We start from the raw sequence: 21,263 nt of genomic DNA on the forward strand, positions 1-21,263 counted from the left end.
TCACAGTAAATGCAATTCTAGTTCACCTTGTCCTCCTTCAGGATGCTCCTCTTGTCTGCAGGCTCTGAGATGCTCTTCCTGTCCAGCTCCTGCTCTAACTTACGGATCTTCTTCTGAAGAGCCTCAACTGTGGGTCCATCACTGTCAACCTGAGCCTGCATAGACAAACACCAAATACATACACCCACAAAAAGATATCTTTATATATTTTTATTTAGACTCTCATTTTAGTCTTACTCTGACAATTTCATGTTATTTATCTTCTTTCATAAGCATGCAAGATTTTTGGTGTTTTTTTTGGCATTTTTTCTATGACAGGACAGTATAGAAAGAGAGATGGGGGATTCGATCTCAGGACACCCGAAGCTGCCCACAAGGCTATCAGCGCCAACGACAGCATGTAAGATTTTTGAATGTTTTTGAAATAAGTCTCTTAAGCTCACCAAGGCTGCATTTATTTGATCAAAAATACAGTAAAAACTGTAATACTGTGAAATATTATTACAATTTAAAATTAAAAACAGTTTCTATTTTAATACATATTTCTGTGATGGCAAAGCTGAATTTTCAGCATCATTACTCCAGTCTTCAGTGTCACATGATCCTTCAGAAATCATTCTAATATGCTGATTTGCTGCTCAAGAAACATTTGTGGAGACAAACTGTTGTGCTGCTTCGTATTTTTGTAGAGACCATGATTGATTTTTTCCAGTAATCGTAGTTTATAAATTTGTATAGAATATAATGATATTTGAAGTAGAAATCTTTTGTAACACAATAAATGTCTTTACTTTCACTTTTGATAAATTTTATACTAACCCCAAACTTTTGAATGGTAGTATACATGTCTTTGGTAAAGAACTATGTAAACTATATAAAAAGTTTAAAAGGTGCTACAGTATAAAAATAAAGTTGTACTTAAACATTGTAATTTAAAAAAAGCTGAGAGGACTATGATTACACATACAAATGTATTTTCTTTCCAAGGACCACAAACTCTGATAAGTGCGAGGATCTGCACAATGGTGTCTAGACGTATTCACTGCCGTCAAAGAAAGGCTCTGTTAAACCAGACACTGAGCAGAAGCTCTTCTTTTTCAGAGAAAAAAAAGGGCCACTGACTCACTGTCCAAGACAGTGACAGTGATAGAATTACTCAAGAACAGCGAGACATACATTTCTTGACCTTAACCATTCATGGTAGAAGTGAATAGGGGTGAAAAACGCATGTGGTCTGACCTGAAGGCCGCTGCTGAGCCTCTGGACCTTCTTCTTCAGCTCATCCAGCTGATCCTCCAGAGTCTCTTTTTCACTCTGCAGCTTGTTATGTGATTTCTGGCTCTTCTGCAGATCCTTGTTTAAGTTCTCCAGCTCCTCTCTCAGCGAGTTTTCTCTGGCTTTTACTGCTCGTACGCCATCCTTAGCCAGCAGGAGCTCATCATTAAGGTCTTTTACACACGTCTGAGGAACAACGGGATATCAAATTTTGTTGGTTAGGCTTGAGATCAAATTCTGTCATCCTGAAATTGTAAGGGTGTTTTAAAAACCAGAATGTTTTTGGTTGCTCCCATCAATGAACTGTTCAATAGCATTTTTTTAAAACTCGATTGACAAATGATTAATAAAAGTTGAATTGTTGTCACTTTAATAACTGAATGCATCACCTTTATCATCAATAACAATTGATGGGAAATATTTCCTACTTTTAAAAGCTGATGCAAAATTTTGGAACCAATGATTTATAGTTGACAAGTAAAGGTTTTGAAATAGGTAAGAATTTAGGTTTCTTCCTTATTTTTACCCTTAGCTCCTTGGTCTGCTTGTCGACAATCTGTTGAACGTTGAGGGCCTCTTCCTTCTGAGCAGCATTGGCGATGATCTGCTGTTCTGCTTGAGATGTCAACTCTGCACGAAGCTCCAAGAGAGCTTTACTGAGAGCCTGCAGATAAGAAACCGAGTTCTGATTTTAAATATCACTGTGGAAAAAATTTAACTAAGGGTGCAACATTTTGGTGAAATTTCATTGGCAAAAAGGCCCTCATTAATTATTCCCAATAGGACAGATTTCTATTGAAATGATTATTGTATATCAATGCTAAATATGACTGCACATTTACTGTAGTTGTCCAAAGTGTGGTACCTTCAGCTGTTTCTCCTTGAGGGCCAACTGAGTCTTCAACCGCTCCACGAGGTTCTTCATGGTGTTGGATGGTGATCTGACATTGGCTTCTTTCTGGGCCTCTAGCTCCGTGCGGAGGAAATGCAGCTCTTTCTCCATTTGAATGAGCTGAGCTCTCAGCTCCTCTGCTTCCTGTGACAGACCCTTCGTTTGGGCAACGTGTCTCTCCTCAAGTCTTGGAAATGAAAGCTCATTAAAAGTGGCACAAGGAATCAAAGTCTTGATATTAGTCAGTATTTAAAAGAGCGTGGTTTAACTTGTTTTAATTTCTCACCTGGCTATATCCATAGCGTGCTCCATGGCTTGTGCCGCCATCACCTGTTTCTGTTGGTCCAGCTCTGTGGTGACGACCTTCAGCTTGCGTGTCAGCGAGGAAAGCGAATTGTCCTGCTCGGCCACCGTCTGCTCCATTTCTGCCAAACGCATCAAGTGCTTATTGGTCGGTACAGTGATGGTGGGTTTCTTCATTAGCTCCTAGAGAAGAATAAGATTTAGTAGCGTACTAAATATGACATCTGCCATGATTTATAACATTATATATATCAAGGACACTATAAATGTGTTCTTTCTTGATTTATTTCTGGCGCTCTATCATAAGTTGGGCTCTATAATGAATACTCTAGATACCAGAGCGGTCTGTTTGAAACGGTCCAGCGATGTGTCCATATAGACATCCAGTTTTTGATGCAGTGCCCTGACCTCCTCCTCATGTCTTTTGGAAATCTCTTCCTGCTCCTGGGAAATAAAAATGAAGATACATGAGCTTTTATATGGTTTCAGTGTGCAATATGGATCACCAAGCCTCAGTTTTGAACTTAATTAGGCACCTGACGGGTCTTTGCTAACAAGTTCTGGTACTTCTTGAGAACCCCTTCTTTTTGATCCAGACGCCCTTGTAGGTTATTAATGGTCTGGTGGGCAACCTTCAGGGCGGGCTGGCTATCAGAGTCCTCTTGTTTGCTCAGGTCAGCCAGGAGTTTCTCTCTCTCAGCAGTGGCTGGAAGGCGAAGCCGCAGTTCATTGATTACTTTGTCTCGGGATAAGACGTTCTGTTCTGATGTCCACAAAGCAGCTTCTTTTTCCTTCAGCTTCTGCTCAGAGAGAAAGAAACCCCTTGTAAGAAAATCTTAAAAACAAGGCTTATAATTGGTAAAGCTGACTTAAATTATTGCCCAGTCACTTGATGGATAAAACAAAGTACCTCTTCCAGAATTTTGCAGGTGGCTTTTGTCTCAAGGATGGTACGAACATGCTCTTTGATTTTTCCAAGAGCGTAGTCTAGCTGGTGCACTAAAGGTTGATTTGGATCCGGTAGAGAGCCTGTGGCTTCCTCAAACTAAACCCAAACAGGACAAGTTAAGTGTCATTTAAACTGTAGTTAAGTAAACTGTAAAAAAAAATTGTCAAGTCTGCCAAGGATCAGTGTTGATGGCACCTTCTGAGCTGTACTTAAGACTTCATTCTGCCGTTTCTCATAGGTGTCGAGTTGGCGCTCCAATTGCACTTCTCTCTGATCCCAGATCAGTTGCCGCTCCTCGAGAAGCTAACACAATGATATCAAATAAGATCAGAAATCATGAATGAAGCATGCTCTGTATACTGTAAAAATAGGGAAGATGTTTAAATGCAATACTGACGTTATTCTGGTGCACCAACTCCTCTTCCAGGCCGCTGATGGTGCATTCCTGCTCAGCCACAATGTTCTTAAGGTATTTTATCTCTTCCCGCTGGGCACCAAGCTCTCTGCTCTGCCTCATTTCCAACAGACGGACTTCCTCCAGTTTCTTATGCCACTCACTCACCTGTAGGGGTTGATATTAAGCTGTAAACACTGTAGTGGAGTGTCAACTACTGTTCATGGGAACAATTTATTTTATTAATAGGAGTAACATAACTCATGTGAATCATTTACAAGTAAATTAAAAAAAAAAGTCTGTTATGAATATAGGAAAAACAAAGAATTAAATTTTTCCTAAAGAAAATGTACTGTGTAGACCATTGATTTTTTTGAAATTACATTTTAAGATTATTTTCATGACAATAAAACACATTTTTCATCACTGTGATGCAAAAAATTACTATAATACAAAGATATACATCATACAGTTATAATAATCTAATGAAAATCATTATTTAAAAAACAGTTTTTTAGTTATTTTAAATTTTTGTGTAAAATGTGTTTAAAACAATGCATAAATACAAAAATAAAAGAAAATATGTTATATGGTTATGTGGTAAAATATGATCTTTTTTGTAAGATTCTATGAAATTTATATTTATAAAATATATTAATAATCATATAAATATAAAATAAAAATAAACAACAAAATATTTAATATACACAAAATAAATATACATTTATGTTAAAAATTATAATTATAAAATTATATATATTTTTTATAGATATATTTTTTTCATATGTGAAAAATATGATTTTAAGAATCATATCACAACTTTATTTGTAATCAATCAATCAATCAATCAATCAATCAATCAATCAATCAGCCTACTTTCTGTGCTCCTTTGGCATCTTTCAGTGTTGCTATAAGCTCCTCCAACCCCTTCAGCTTTAGCTTCAGTTCTTGTGCCTTTCCTTCTGCTTTCCTCCTCTCCTCCTCCGCCTTATGTGCCTCCTCCCTGGCCCGTGCCTTGTCCTCCTGCAGCTGGAGCATGGTGTTGGAAAACTTCTCCTGTTGGGCCAGTGGCAGGGCTCCTGAGAACTGTCTGCGGAGGGCCTGGATGGTGTGGCGGAGGTGTCTGGCCCGCTGGTGACCCTCCTGCCTCGCGTGCCACAGAGTCTGCTGCTGGGCATCCAGCTGCTGTTCAACTCGGAGCTTCTGCGCTTCGAGTTTCTGCAGGCGTGTGTTGGCAGCTTCCAGTCGGCTGATGGCTGAGGTTTCGCTCAACTGTAGGGCCACAATGTGCTGGTGGAGTTTAGCGATGAGGGCCTTTTCATCGGATTGAGCCTGAGGAGGAGATGTGCAATTAGCAATGTGATCAAGAGGCTGCACAGCTGAAAAAAAGAAAAACATACCTGGTAGTCCAACACCTGTCTCCTTAGGCTTTCTACCTCCTTCTCTCTTGACTGCTGTCTGGATTCCAGAGCGGACACCTGCATTTTAGCGACATCTGACACCTCCCGTAATCTGCTCATAAAAGAAATGTTTGTGTACATTTTCTTGTGATATGTTATCATAGCAAGCATATGCACAGGCTGAGTCATCAGGCTTACTTGGACACTTCAATCCGCAGGTCTGCCTCTGTTTTCTCCAGTTCGGTGATTCGCTTGCGATCAGCATCACTGATGTCTTTGCTTACGCTGTCTGCCAGCTCATCCCTGAGCTCCCGCTCTATCCGCTGAGCCTCTAGGTTTAATTTTGTGAGCTGTACAGGCATACAGAAATATATACAAAATATCATCCTATTAAATGTTCAAGATACTGTATTTTAAAAAATAAAAGCTTATTTAATTTACAACATACTGCGTTTCATAAAAATAAAGAAGTAAATTAAAATAAACAGCTCATGTTTTATTAAAATGAAATAAAAGAAAATATTATTAAATGTTTAAAACTGTGTTTTACAAAACAAATCTAAATCATATTAAATATTCAACAAACTGTCTTATAAAAATCAAATCAAATTAAAGCATACTTAATGTTAATCTGTTTTATTAAAATCCAATCAAATAAAATAACGTATTAAATGTTTAACATACTGTGTTTTATAAAAATAAAACAAAAGATTATTTAATGCTCAACTTAATGTGCTTTATTACAATAAAATAAAATAAAACAAAATAATATTATAATAATATAAAATGTTTAACGCATCGTGTTTTATAAAAATAAAATTAAAGGTTATTAAAATGTTTAACATACTGTGTTTTATAAAAATAAAACAAAAGATTATTTAATGCTCAACTTAATGTGCTTTATTACGATAAAATAAAATAATATTATAATAATATAAAATGTTTAACACATCGTGTTTTATAAAAATAAAATTAAAAGTTAATAAAATGTTTAACATACTGTGTTTTATAAAAATAAAACAAAAGATTATTTAATGCTCAACTTAATGTGCTTTATTACGATAAAATAATATTAAATGTTATTATGTTTATCATATTGTGTTTTATAAAAATAAAACAAGATTATTTAATGCTCAACTTAATGTGCATTATTACAATAAAATAAAATAAAATAATATTATAATAATATAAAATGTTTAACGCATCGTGTTTTATAAAAATAAAATTAAAGGTTATTAAAATGTTTAAAATACTGTGTTTTATAAAAATAAAACAAAAGATTATTTATAGGGAGAGGCCTGTGCTTTACCAAATGTGCTTTACCAACTTAATGTGCTTTACAAAAAAAAAAAAAAAAAAACGGGGGGTTCAAGCTAAGGTGATTTTTGGCATTTTACTAAACGGTTGCTATGTTCTGGATGGATGCAATGTGATGCAAGAGATAAATCAGACCCACCTCAGCAAACTTGGTCTCTAGCTCGAAGTTACGCTCTTCCACCTGTTTGAGGGAGTTCCTCAGGTGCTCGTACATTTTCTGAGCATGTTCGGCCCGCTGCCTTTCATTTAACTCCTTCATCTCCAGCATTGTGATGCGTCTGGACACAGATACAATCTCGCTGTTGGCCAGGGCTTTGGCTGCCTTGTCCATGCTGTTCTCACCACCTGTGAACACCAGAAGTCAACTACACCATTTGCAATGCTTCAGCATTGCTTTTGTTTTATGTATCAATTAGCAGTGACATTTACCAGTTGTGCTGATGTTTTCCCAGGCCTGCTCCAAAGTGTGAAGCTTCTCCTTGCTGATCTCAAGCTCTTTATTGATGGAGTTAATGCGTTCATGTAAAGACACGTTCTCCTTCTGAAAGGAAAGGAGAGTACAGTAAGAAAAACAAAGAAGGACCATTGTTTAGTGTAATTTGCAACAGATGTACCTCCAGGTGCTCCAGTGTGGTTGTCTTCTGAACGAGGTGATTGTCTTTCTGTAGTAGGTTTCTGTACTTGATAGTGAGCTCGGTGTATTGTTTGTTGGCTCTCTCCAGCTCTGATGTAGGAACACTACCGTCAAGGGATTTCTGCAATGCGGCCATTTTAAACGCTGCCATTTCCTAAGGGCAAAGCAAGTCACATAGGTCAGTTACAGCCCTCAGAAAAGATGACCGCCATCCCTCATAGTGAAAGACTTTGTAAGGGACCATTTGAAATATTGTAATTATGTTCCTAGTATACGAAGTATGGATGAGTTGTGTTATGAAATACTGAAGATGTTTGTGTAATTTAATTTGTGATTTGACAGATTTTATGTACCCTGTGTGTGTTTATGTATTGAAACCGGAAATCATGAATATTTGTCTTGAAATTGTCCTTCTTGGACACCGTAGTGATCAGGTGGACTAATAAGGTTAATAAGACGGCGGATGTGAGACGCTGATCGTTTGAGCCTATATTGTTTTAATGTGGATTTTATACTTCGTATCACTTTGAAATGAATTCGATGCACGTCTGATGATGACGAAAGGCATTTGATTTGCATTCCTTGGTGAGCGTAGCGAGGTATGTTGATTGTAATTAAATAAATACTTGAACGTTTGTTGTGTAATGTAATCGATTGTGATGTTTATTTATGCAATTCAACATGTTTACGAGTCTATGCTTGAATTATGAATCTTGTTATCTGTATGTGTTAAAACAGTTTTCACGGTGCTGTGGGGTGTTGTGAGTCGCTTCAAGGTGTACGGAATAAAGATGCTGTTTGAATACATCGCGTTGTTGTCGTGGTGAATTTAAGGAAACCTCACGCATTAGTCGAGGCTCTCGGATCCAAGGGACTGCTACAGACTTATATATACACTACATTGCCAAAAGTATTGGGACACCACCTTTTAATGAACAGGTTTTCCATTCTAGCATGACCATTCAAAATGTATAAGGCAAGGTTCAAAAAGAAATGATTGATTCAGTCAGTGTGGAAGAACTGCAGAAAGCCAAGCCCTAACCTTAGCTGAACACCCCTGCGGTTACTTTAATTGCAGACCTTGAGCCAAAAACTCATCACCAGACACCAATGACTTGTACATATGGGTACAGTCATTTTAGACACTTCCAAAACTGTTGCAACAGAGATGGAAATACAGTTTCCATCTTTGTTCCCACAGTTTTGGAAGTGCCTTTTTCTGTTCTAATGAGGGTGGTGTCCCAGTACTTTCGTCCATATAGAGTATGTACAAATCATTGGTGTTTGGTAAAGAGTTTTGGGCTCAAGGTCTGCATAAAGTCACACCAGAGGTGTTCAGCTTGGATTAAGACTTGGCCAAATGCAGACCAGTCAAGTTATTCCACACTGACTCAATCAATTATTTATAATAGAAAAGGGTCCTGTTCAAACTGTTGCTATAAAATTAGAAGCACACAATTCCCTAGAATATTACTATATGCTTAAACATTAAGATTTGTACTCATGGGACTTACTAAAGTATTCAAACCTGTTCATTAGAAGAGGGTGTCCCAATACTTTTGGCAATATAGTGTATTAGCCAGGCCAATTCACCTGTCAAAACAAAACCTTGGAAATCCCATCATTCTTCATTTCTTTTTGAGTGATATACATAGGCCTAATACCTTGAACCTTTGCAAGTAGCCGATTCTTTCAGTTACAGCAGCCTCCATTTGAGTGAAATCATCCTTCAGTTTGCCGTTCTCCTTCCTCAAGTGTTGCTCGAGCTCAAGCAGAGTCGTGTAACGTCGTGTCAGACACTTCTCATTCACCTTGAGAACCGTCATTTTTCGGGCCATCTCAGCCAGCTCCCGTCTGATCTCACTCGGGTCCTTTTCAAGAGCCTCAAGCCATTGCTGGGAATGTGTCAAACAGATAACGGGAAGCGTGAAAGGGTAAAATAGTGTTTTAATTGATTTTATATTATATGAAGACATGAGGCATCTAATAACCATTAGCTAAATTGATTTTGTCCACCGCGAAGTTTCAAACCAAATTTTTCAAATTAGTGACACTAATTTGTTAGCAAGTCATTACAGTTATACAGATTTGAGCTACGGGTGAGTAAAGGAAGAAACCATTTTAATTTCGGGTGAAAATGATCAACTATCCTTTTCAGAGACTTACATTATACTCTTTGACTTTGACTGCGTCCACCTCCCTTTGTTCCTCGAGTTTGGATTTCAGTTCGGCAAAAGAGTCTCTCTCTTTCTGCCAAGACTCCCTCTCGCTGAATCAGAGCACATGAGGTGATGTAAAGTCATGCTTTATTGGTCACCGAACATATATGTGTTTTATAAGCAATATTTTTTGAATCAGCATACCTCTATATAGACAGTATTTTATATTATAAACTCTCCTATTGGCTTGGCATACCTTTGATACTCCTTGTATAGTAGTCCTTGTTGATGGCGGATCACTGCGAATTTCCTTTTATATTCTTCCAGAGCTGAACTGAGCTGCTCAATGGAATCTTCTTTGTTTTTGATCTCCTGAACATCCACAGTCGGGAGTCTTATTATGCATGTTACATCTGGTTTGTGTTATAATGTGATACAGTAACCGGACTGAGACATGCACACACCTGTAGGAGTTGTATCGTGTATTCATTGAGAGCGTTGATGACCTCGGCACTAGTTGGCGTCATCTCTTCAGGCAGAGCTATTGACTTGTAAGGGATGGAAGTGCCAGCTGATTTGCTCATTGATTCAACCTCACTTTCCAAGCGAGAAATCTACAAAAATATATAAAAGAGGCATATAAAAGAGAGATAAAAACCTATTTTTTTAATCCAGTGAACGTTTGAGTTGGTATGTTGAGTAAATACCTTCTCGTTAGCTTTCGTTAACTGACTGAGAGTAATTGTTGCCTCCTCTCTAGCTGCTTTCATCTCCTGCCGTAGCTCCTCATTGCGGCCGGTCAGTTGATCTACCTGCGTTCTGAGGTGGAGGCTTGCATCAAACTTTCCCTCCGAGTACTTCATCTCCAGAGCCTTAAGATAAACACAATCATCATTCATATATGTTGTGACAGGACATTTAGGAACAGTAATTTCAATTTGCTGCAAGAGGGAGCAAAAACTTAATCTTTGAGTAAGATTAAAAAAGTTTGAAACTGTATGTCAAATTATCACAAATTTATCAGGATAACTAATCACATTCCACACAAAATCTGTGCTTGCATGAAGCTAAGGTAAACTGCAGATTTCCACAGAATTTGACTGCCTGTCGCCACTTGGATGTTCATCAATTTTTCCCCACTACAACTGCATTTTGTAAAGGTTTTTAAATAAAGTATCAAATTGAAGCTAAAACGAGACTGTAGGACTCTCAGCTCAGTTAAACACATTTTACCACAGTAATTCCACTAAATGCATAAATTTATATTTAAATCTATCATTTTAAATGCACAATTATGACATTTAATGTTTATTTATAATTTGTTACAAATACAATTTATTATCTTATTCCTACATAAATTATTTTTAACTATTGTATTACACATTAAATGTGTAATTTTATATGTAAATGTACTTAATTGCATAATTACTTTTATTATTAAATGATTACAATTATTTTTCACACCTATAATTTTATTCCATTAAATACTGTATTACTATTTAGATGTATAATTTTATATTTACGTTATTTAAATGCATAATTATGAGATTTATTATTTATTCTTAAAAGTATTTTAATTATATTTTTCTCACCCATTTTATTTCATATTAAAATGTATATTTTTCTATTAATTGATAACTTTAATTGCATAATTATAGATTTGATTATTTATTTATATATTATTACAATATAATTTAGTATTATTTTCACACAGTTATATTTTCCCATATATATTATATTACTCATTAAATGTATAATTTTATATTTAAAATTATTGTAGGTAATTATAGCCTGTACATATGCTTTACTAAATTATTATTTCTAATAATAATAATAATAATAAATTATTATTATAATTAATATAATAAAATATAATTTTTCACACATTTAGTAATTAAATATAACAAAACAAATTGTTGCAATAATGCAATACTACACAGATTTAGTGTGGGCCCACTAACTGTTGGTAACCGTACATTGACGAGTCTCTCCAGGCTGGGAATGCTGACGCCAATGGATGTGGGTGTTTTCTTCTGAGTGTCCTGGACAGCCTGCAGGATCTCCTTCATGCCCTGTTCCAGCTGTTTATTCTCATTCAACATTTCATTCACTGCAGGAGAGAGAGAAACATTATAGTCACAGAAACCACCTGACACTGCAAGTGTGCAAAGGTCACACGGTGATGCTGCTCACATCTGGCTTTGAACTGGACGGATTCTGTTCTCTTGAGTTCAAATTCTTTCTCTTTGTTGCTCAACTCTTTCTGCAGACGCTCGTTCTGAAAAACAAACAGGTTTTTAGCTTATCTTTAATGCTTATGATGTTCAAAACTCATTATTTTCTGATAAACGGCTTACTTTTCGTTTCATCTCATCATCGGTGAATCCAGAGACAGGCCTCTCTCTAAAAGATCTGCTGGGCTTTTCTTCAACACTGTCATCAAGCAGTGAACTACTAACTACTGATACGCCTTAAAACGGAAATGTGCTGTCAGGTTTCATTATATAAGACAACCAAATGATCTGGTTATGTGAATAGGATATGTGTGGAACTGATATGCACCATCTTGGAGATTAGATCTTACCTTTGTCCTTCACCAGCGCACGAACGCGTTGTTTCAGCTCGAGTCTTTCCTCCTCCAGACGCTCAATCTAAGGAGAGTCCCGTTAGGGGTCACGGACAAAATTAAAGAGGGCTAATGGACCAAAATCAGACCATAAAGATAACGTTAATCGGTTTTACCTCTTTCAGCAGGACCTGGTTCTCTGCTTTGTATTGTCTCTGCTTCAAAACCTTTGATCTCCGGAATTCACTCAAATCCAGTTCTTCCTTCGGATTTAATCCTGGTGCGGGAAGATAATCCCAATGAGTGTCAAAGCAGATTTCTAAGTAAACTCAACAAGGGATATGAAAACAATCTAATATGTCTGGCTGTAGAGATCATTTATATGAGATTCCTGAAAGAATAAGAGCATGCTGAGGAAACTTACCAAGGCGTTCTCGTAGGTCTTCATTCTCATCTAGCAGATTGTTGATTTTGATCTCCAGTTGGTTTATCTCTTTTATCATGGATTCTATTTCCCGGTCTCTCACTCTGATTTGATTTTTACATTCTTTGATCTCAGTGATGGCAGCTTCCAAACCATCCGTCCCCTGAAAGACAATAGTGATTTAAGCCAAACGTCTATGTAGATATATTGTAAAATTCTATAAGTTAAAGTGACTCACTGGTTGTTTTCTGAATGTTTAGCATTTGAATTATTTGTGAATTATTTGCTGCTTTCAAACAGAAATTGTAGAAGTAGCATAAAAACCTTTCTAAAGTAAGAAGTTGCCCCAAAGCATTATTGATATAATCTAGTATTGATGAGAATTTTAAAATTAGATTAATAAATCAAGTGCAACCTAATATAATTTATTTGAAAACATGTATTATTTGAACATAAATATTAATATCTTCAATGAGTGATTTTATTATATTATTTGTTATATATATATATATATATATATATATATATATATATATATAAATTATGATCCATTTTGAATATTATAATTGTATAAATATTATTATAAATAATTTCTATGCATATTTATGACATTAATTATTTTTAATTATTAAAAATATTCACATTTTCATTAAATATGGCCACAAATATGGGCCTAAAATTAAATGGTCAGAAAGATAGATGTAATAGATTCAAATGAATAAAACTGTTGATAAATATATTACATAAAAATTGAATATGCTTTAGCAAAACAAAACAAAACAAAAAACAAACAACAAAAACATTTGTTTTAATTTATTGTTAACAAATGTTTTATTTACATTTATTTAGTCATTTATCAAAATTTTTTTAATTATATACAATTTTTGTCAAGTGAGCTTATAAGGAAGGCTCCTATTGTTCCTAAAAGCATCATGGGCAACTTCTGCTTTTAGACTCAAGAAAAAGATGCTTTGTGACTTTACCAAGTTGAAGATGCCATTAGAAAATTGAGTAATTGTCCTAAACCCAAGAATATTTATATAGCAACCCCCAAAAGTATTTCGACTTTGTAACTGGAGTGAATTTTACACCACTGAGAGTGCAAAGGGATAAACTCACAGACTCATACAGACGGATTTGACTGAGGGTGTCATTGAGCTCTTTGTCTTTGTCCTTGGCATCACGTTCTGCCAGTTGGGCGGCACGCTCAGCCTCCAGAGCTCTCCTCTCAGCCACCTGCAGTTTAGAGCTCAAGTCTTCCAACCTGCGCTGCTGCGCGCTGGCGTTACCTTTATCTTTCTTTACTGGTTTCCTCAGCTCCTCGATGAGCACAGCATTCTTTTCCATTTCTGTTGTGTACTGCTCGACTTGCTCAGACAGCATCTTGATCTGGTTGTCCCTCTCTTGCACGGCCTTTTGAAGTCAAACACAAAGTCAATGACTTCCTTAACCCCCACTGGGATAAAATAAGATGAACCAATATGATAGAAACAGATGAATGATGACAGATGACAGATGTAAAACTGAGGAAGAATGACACATAAAGCAAAGGAAATGAAAAGCAGAGATACTCACGCCACACAGTTCATATATGACCTGACTCGGCCGAGTGGTAAACAAGAGACAATGGAAAAAGGAAACATTTGGAAGCCAATGAAGCATTTGAAAGGAAGCAGTAATGAATAAAAGGAGAGTACATCAAAAAGAACACACATGAAACTGCACACAAACTAAGTCAGATGCATTAGTCAATCTGAGGCCTGTTCCACACATCTTGCGTCTGTGGTGAGTTTCAGCGGCCATATTAATAGGGTACAGCATTCACACAGCGTTCCCAGAAGCATCACAGTGGCAATGAGGAGTTCTGCCACTGAAATATTTATGTCATTTGTCATATACACAGCTTAAGAGAAAACACATTGAAATGCACTATAAACCTATCAACACCATCTTTTGCAATACAGGCTTTTATGAAGTAACAAAAAATAAAAGAGGGACACATAGTTTAAAACAATACATCTGGTGAGCTACGTTCCACACGCAGTGACAGACAAATCTCGCTAGATTTTTGACATTTTAGCAGTTTATAGCTACACTCTGCGGTTTGGGTTCCATTCCTTATAAATTCATTCAAATGTGGCCACGTTCTCAAGTAAATTCAATTTTAAAATAATCAAGTTTGTTAAAATTATCAATGGCCAACTTCAAATAATTATATGATAAATTCTATTAAAGGAGTGCTATTCAAGGAACTGTTTAATGTAATAATCCAGAAATCACTTTATTTCCAGTAGAGTATATATTTTGTCATGCCGCAAATGTAGGATTTGTGAAACAGGCCTGAGACAATGAGACATACCTTTTATCCTAATTAATAGGATAAAAATTAAACCAAGCTGAAGTAACATGTTTGGCTGATAAATCAAATTTATATCAGGAAAAAAAAAAAAAAAAAGACTGAGTATTAAAATACCATCACCTCTACATACATGATTAATGACCATACATGATAAATTCAGAAATTACCATTTCTTATCAAAACACAAGTTTATATATACCCAGTGTTTAATTTATATTTTGTTTTGCTCGTTTTCTATTTTAATATATTTTAAAATGACATTTATTTCTGTGATGGCAAAGCTGAATATTCAGCATAATTAATCCCGTCTTCAGTGTCACATGATCCTTCAGAAATCATTTTGATATGCTGATTTGCTGCTCAAGAAACATTTCTTAATATCATCAATGTTGAAAACAGTGATACAAATTTTGAATGTAAATGTATTTATTTATTTAAATTGTTTTAAATTATATATATATATATATATATATACATATATATACACATACACACACACACACACACATACATATATATATACAGTAGTCAACATTTGAAGTGGATCAAAACCTTTCATCAAAGTTGTCCTAAAACCAAAATGTGTTCTTGTCTTAGGACAACTTTGATGAACTTTTTTGATCCACTTCAAATGTTGACTACTGTATATATACAGGTGCATCTCAATAAATCAGAATGTCGTGGAAAAGTTCATTTATTTCAGTAATTCAACTCAAATTGTGAAACTCATGTATTAAATAAATTCAATGCACACAGATTGAAGTAGTTTAAGTCTTTGGTTCTTTTAATTGTGATGATTTTGGCTCTCAACAAATTAGAATATGGTGACATGCCAATCAGCTAATCAACTCAAAACACCTGCAAAGGTTTCCTGAGCCTTCAAAATGGTCTCTCAGTTTGGTTCACTAGGCTACACAATCATGGGGAAGACTGCTGATCTGACAGTTGTCCAGAAGACAATCATTGACACCCTTCACAAGGAGGCCACAAACATTCATTGCCAAACATTCAAGCTGGCTGTTCACAGAGTGCTTTATCCAAGCATGTTAACAGAAAGTTGAGTGGAAGGAAAAAGTGTGGAAGAAAAAGATGCACAACCAACCGAGAGAACCGCAGCCTTATGAGGATTGTCAAGCAAAATCGATTCAAGAATTTGGGTGAACTTCACAAGGAATGGAATGAGGCTGAGGTCAAGGCATCAAGAGCCACCACACATAGACGTGTCAAGAAATTTGGCTACAGTTGTCGTATTCCTCTTGTTAAGCCACTCCTGAACCACAGACAACGTCAGAGGCGTCTTACCTGGGCTAAGGAGAAGAAGAACTGGACTGTTGCCAGTGGTCCAAAGTCCTCTTTTCAGATGAGAGCAAGTTTTGTATTTCATTTGGAAACCAAGGTCCTAGAGTCTGGAGGAAGGGTGGAGAAGCTCATAGCCCAAGTTGCTTGAAGTCCAGTGTTAAGTTTCCACAGTCTGTGATGATTTGGGGTGCAATGTCATCTGCTGGTGTTGGTCCATTGTGTTTTTTGAAAACCAAAGTCACTGCACCCGTTTACCAAGAAATTTTGGAGCACTTCATGCTTCCTTCTGCTGACCAGCTTTTTGAAGATGCTGATTTCATTTTCCAGCAGGATTTGGCACCTGACCACACTGCCAGAAGCACCAAAAGTTGGTTAAATGACCATGGTGTTGGTGTGCTTGACTGGCCAGCAAACTCACCAGACCTGAACCCCATAGAGAATCTATGGGCTATTGTCAAGAGGAAAATGAGAAACAAGAGACCAAAAAATGCAGATGAGCTGAAGGCCACTGTCAAAGAAACCTGGGCTTCCATACCACCTCAGCAGTGCCACAAACTGATCACCTCCATACCACGCCGAATTGAGGCAGTAATTAAAGCAAAAGGAGCCCCTACCAAGTATTGAGTACATATACAGTAAATGAACATACTTTCCAGAAGGCCAACAATTCACTAAAAATGTTTTTTTTATTGGTCTCATGAAGTATTCTAATTTGTTGAGAAATTTGGTGGGTTTTTGTTAAATGTGAGCCAAAATCATCACAATTAAAAGAACCAAAGACTTAAACTACTTCAGTCTGTGTGCATTGAATTTATTTAATACACGAGTTTCACAATTTGAGTTGAATTACTGAAATAAATGAACTTTTCCACAACATTCTAATTTATTGAGATGCACCTGTATGTGTGTGTGTGTGTGTGTGTGTGTGTCTGACTGACCTGCTGCAGTGCGATAATGTTGCTTTTGTCAGAGTCCATTTGAGCAGATCGAAGTTTCTCCCTCAAGTCTCTGATCATCTGCTGATACTCCAAAATTTCCATATCTTTTCCAGATAAAATACTCTGAAACACAAACAAATACATGACAGTTTACAGCATGTAGAACTTTCTCAACTACCAAAGGAATAAAACTGGCATTTCCCTCATTTCACATTATGTTCACACTGTGACAGTGTTGGTCTATGGGTTGCCAGGATGTGTGATACTATTCTGCAGGTTAGACTTTTGGCACTGATTCTTCACCACTTGGAGGCTTGGCATGGTGTTGACAAACCAGGCAGTATTTTAGCAGCTCTAATTACTAGTTGTTCAGCTTTTTGGGCCCATTCCATCAGATATCATGTCTATTCAGTTACAATGAAAATAGTTATAGGCTTTGTGCTTAGAACATTCTTAATCATTTTTTTGAGTGATTTGTGTCAACTTATTCAGAGTCATAGTAGTGTCATGATGTTAAATATGATACTTGTTGGTTAATTTGATATTCCTTTACAGCTGCAATTTGTTTTCCATTTGTTATGCGTCATAAATGTTAAAAACACAAGCGCTTTTGATTGTTTTAACTCTCAATCAGGTCAATACGTAAACTTCATTTGTGTCTGGAGTTTATTCTTTACTTTGAACTAGCCTATAAAAATATTCTTTGTATTTTAAGGATTGTCAACTGAAAATGTTTAGTTAGTACACAATTAATTAAAAAAGTGCATTAAAATGATTGAAATTACAGAAAATTTGAGAATAAAGAGCAACATATTAGGTTTTTGTAATGTCTATTCAATGATTTACGGTCTTCGAGTTATCTTTATTTGGGAGCTTTTCAAAGAAAATACTGATATATAAGATTATATATTTCTTAATAAATTAAAAGCCCAAGTATTTTTATCCACATTTTTATAAGCCAAATTCCACTGAAGATGCAAATGTTTTTTTTTGGATGGTTTCCTAAGATGACAAAATTGTTGGTTGAGTCTGGCACAAAAGCAAATATGTAACCTTTTCTTCAGAAAAGACGTGAGCAATTTCAGACAGGTAAAACCACAAACAAACAAAAGAAAAACAAACAACAGCCGCTTCTGCAGTAGTGGTAAATGGGGAAAGTTCATGGAAACTGAACTCATTTGAATATAAACTGGTTTTATTTGTCTATGCTGAAATTTGCGACGTTGGGCTCACCTTCCACTCTTCAACTTTGGCATTAACGGCAGCCATAACTGGGTCGTCCTCTTCAACTCGAGCCTGGATTTGTTCATTTAGCTCTCTGACCTTTAAAATGAATCCATTAATGATAACAATATTTTTCTTTCAATCATAAAAGAGGCCACCCGCCCATTACATGCATGCACACTCACATACTACTCAGATTTATTCAAAACTCAACGGCAAATATTTATTTCAAATGTAGCTAGGAGAACCAGTTCATGTGGCACAAACATTATATCGACCAATCAGCATTCAGCACTGAAATTATCCATTTTATAAACTTGATTAAAGCACCTGAAACTTGGCATGATCTCTTTCTTTTCTCAGCTGATCCATGATTGCATCCGTCTGCTGGACTGCGATCTTCATCTTGTTGTATTCATCCGTCATCTTCTCCATCTCCTTCACAGACTCCTCCAGATTCTTCTGCAGATGCTCGTTCTCGCTCTTCAGGTTGGCAGCCATGTCCTCGGCATGCTGGGAATAGGGAGAATTTGTGGATTACAACATGAAGATGACACATAACAGGAGATTGCATTTGAAACATGCTTTAAAAGGTTAATATACAGGACTCTCCTTGCTACTTTTGAAATAAAAGACACCACCAAGATTGAAAACCCACCACATGAAAAATAACCTGAACACATTTTGGTATCACATTTACATATTAATACTGCAATATATCTATTTTCCGTGACCGTGCAATTCATAGGTCGCACAAATATGGAATAACAAAGTGCAGGAAACAATATATGAATAAAAATAAAAACATTTAAAACTTGAATACTGATATAAGTGGACTTTAAAAAAAATGTAAGTGCTACTAAAATGTATACGTCTATAAATTAAGAGTGAAAATAAAAAGAAATGATGTAAATACACACACAAACTATATACAAAAATATCGGCACCCTTGGTAAATATGATCAAAGAAGGCTGTGAAAATTAATCTTCATTGTTATTCCTTTTGATCTTTTATTTTAAAAATTCACAAAAATCTAACCTTTCATTGGATAATAAGAATAAATATACACAGCATACAAACATATATTATGTCAACAAAATTTTTATTTTGGATGCGATTAATCACGATTAATCGTTTGACAGCACTAATATATACATATAACATTTTTCACTGTGTAAATTTATTTTCTTCTTTTCAGTTTATGTTTATGAGAAATTGATTCATGTGTAAAATAAGTGTAAAATATGTACCATTTAAAGAAGTACTGCAGCATTAGAGGTGTAATCTAGACAGTCAGCCTGCCATGTTATGATGGCATTATATGGCAGGCTGAAGGTGATTTGTAGATTACCTGCAGGTCCTCCATGCACTGGTAGAGCTGTTGGTTGGCTTTGGTAAGTCTCCTCTGAATCTCATTGCTCTCCTCTTTGGTCTGAAGAGGCTCTCTCTGCTCTATTTCCTTTCTGTAGAACTCCACATCCTGTTGCAGCTGTTCGTTCTGCAGTAACGAACAAATCCATTATTCAACCTGCTGTCAGGCATGATTTATTACTAAATGAGTTGCTATCATACATCATTACAGGGTGTGATATTACAATTCTTCATTCCAGACGTTTGACTGACATTGCAGTAGTGTTGATTAATTTTCTATAATTGCACAGTGATGAAGCCATTACTCAGGGCTTTGTAATAAAGTTGGACAGTTCCAGAGAGTTTCGGGACAGATCTAAAACAAACACTTGCTCCATCATGGAGTGCTATGTTGATCATGTACATCTGATTTTATACTATGAGTTGTTCCGAGTTAAACTGATTTATATACAAATTAAGATTATCTAACTGGCTAATGTACTGAATAAGGTTTTAACGAAGCTTGCATTAGTAAGAATAGACTGAAAATGATAAACAAATTAGAAATCTGCGCATCATAAGCCATATACAGTACTGTTTTCCAGAAAAAAAAACATATTTGTGAGGTTATAGCTATAGCTATATAATTTCAAATTGTATTTAAAAGGAGTAGCTTTGATAATGGCAATACCAATTATTTTTTTATTGTTTTTTTTTTTTATATGCACTTTTATTAAAACATACTTGTTTTATTTTGTAAAGAAAACGTACAGTATACAGTATTTTTTCTTATACACAAAAAATCCTACATATTTTTGCGGTGGGGTTAGTTAAATTATTCCCTGGGAAAATAATTTTAAATGAATGAAACAAAACATGCTAAACCAGATGGCAATTTTAATTTATCCAAGGACACCTTGAAGAACAGATCAGACTGGTGGTGCAATTCCAACTGACATAAACATGCTTCTAATAAATAGACTGGCTTCTCTAATTCTGCCTAATCTGGGGTCTTACCTTCTTTGTAAGCTGCTTTATCTTGAGGGGGCATTGACAAGAAATGACAGCAAGAAAAGAAAAGGATAAAAAGAAAACAATAACAGGCATGCATAAAAATGAAATGATCAGTTGTAAAATAAAGCTGAGAAGAGATGTAAATAAAGAGAGAAAATGGAATGGATAAATTAAAGTAACAGAAAGAGAAAGATTCAAGATTGTAGTCCATATAAAAGCTTTACACAGGAAATGACTGGACATACCTCTCTTTTGAGTTTCCTGTTCTTCTCTTCTGCCTCTTCAGCACGGAGAGCCAGCTGTGAGATGCAAAACATACAACCAATGCATTAGGTTGTTCTCAATTCCACACCATCCCTATTATTATTCCATATTTTTGGTTTTTAATGAAAAGGATATTTATCCAACAATTAAAATGAATCATTTTGACACCTTTAGTTGAATTAAAAACCAATTAATTCAGTTAATTGCAGTAAAAATGATTTATAATTATGAACCTTTTGGTTTTTAATGACCAAAACCTAACATTTATCACACCCTGTAGAGACCCTGTCTACAGCACATCAGGAAGAAAAGGGATTAATCTCATTCTATGTTCTCAATTTTTACACAAATTTAAATGTGCATCAAGTAAAAAAATTAATTTAACAGCTCCTAATGTTTGATATGTTTTGACAACATTTAAATTAATATTCCTATTATCTAAGGCAGGGGTCGGCAACCTTTTCGGCATGACGTGCCATTTTTTATTTTTCTGGTTAACCA

The 21,263-nt window shown here is 35.7% G+C and overlaps 1 protein-coding gene across 4 annotated transcripts in view; it reads right to left on the reverse strand.

Moving 5' to 3' along the window:
* LOC131533952 (centrosomal protein of 290 kDa) overlaps positions 1–21,263 on the reverse strand; it is a 31,218-nt gene that overhangs the window by 6,771 nt on the left and 3,184 nt on the right. For all 4 annotated transcript variants that reach the window (XM_058766436.1, XM_058766437.1, XM_058766435.1 and 1 more), the window contains exons 7-39: positions 20,744–20,797; positions 19,486–19,632; positions 18,464–18,646; positions 18,143–18,232; positions 16,910–17,032; positions 13,433–13,726; positions 12,314–12,476; positions 12,066–12,166; positions 11,908–11,974; positions 11,681–11,793; positions 11,517–11,601; positions 11,300–11,433; positions 10,031–10,195; positions 9,788–9,937; positions 9,580–9,695; positions 9,331–9,433; positions 8,829–9,059; positions 7,145–7,318; positions 6,960–7,071; positions 6,670–6,875; positions 5,412–5,563; positions 5,214–5,325; positions 4,690–5,145; positions 3,817–3,981; positions 3,615–3,722; positions 3,381–3,515; positions 3,007–3,270; positions 2,807–2,914; positions 2,454–2,653; positions 2,141–2,354; positions 1,802–1,939; positions 1,240–1,461; positions 27–155 (exon numbers count right to left, since the gene is read on the reverse strand). In XM_058766436.1, the coding sequence (XP_058622419.1) occupies positions 27–155; positions 1,240–1,461; positions 1,802–1,939; positions 2,141–2,354; positions 2,454–2,653; positions 2,807–2,914; positions 3,007–3,270; positions 3,381–3,515; positions 3,615–3,722; positions 3,817–3,981; positions 4,690–5,145; positions 5,214–5,325; positions 5,412–5,563; positions 6,670–6,875; positions 6,960–7,071; positions 7,145–7,318; positions 8,829–9,059; positions 9,331–9,433; positions 9,580–9,695; positions 9,788–9,937; positions 10,031–10,195; positions 11,300–11,433; positions 11,517–11,601; positions 11,681–11,793; positions 11,908–11,974; positions 12,066–12,166; positions 12,314–12,476; positions 13,433–13,726; positions 16,910–17,032; positions 18,143–18,232; positions 18,464–18,646; positions 19,486–19,632; positions 20,744–20,797 (5,214 nt within the window). The remainder of the gene's footprint in view (positions 1–26; positions 156–1,239; positions 1,462–1,801; positions 1,940–2,140; positions 2,355–2,453; positions 2,654–2,806; positions 2,915–3,006; positions 3,271–3,380; positions 3,516–3,614; positions 3,723–3,816; positions 3,982–4,689; positions 5,146–5,213; positions 5,326–5,411; positions 5,564–6,669; positions 6,876–6,959; positions 7,072–7,144; positions 7,319–8,828; positions 9,060–9,330; positions 9,434–9,579; positions 9,696–9,787; positions 9,938–10,030; positions 10,196–11,299; positions 11,434–11,516; positions 11,602–11,680; positions 11,794–11,907; positions 11,975–12,065; positions 12,167–12,313; positions 12,477–13,432; positions 13,727–16,909; positions 17,033–18,142; positions 18,233–18,463; positions 18,647–19,485; positions 19,633–20,743; positions 20,798–21,263) is intronic.

Source organism: Onychostoma macrolepis, chromosome 25, assembly GCF_012432095.1.
Source record: "Onychostoma macrolepis isolate SWU-2019 chromosome 25, ASM1243209v1, whole genome shotgun sequence".
NCBI lineage: Eukaryota > Metazoa > Chordata > Actinopteri > Cypriniformes > Cyprinidae > Onychostoma > Onychostoma macrolepis.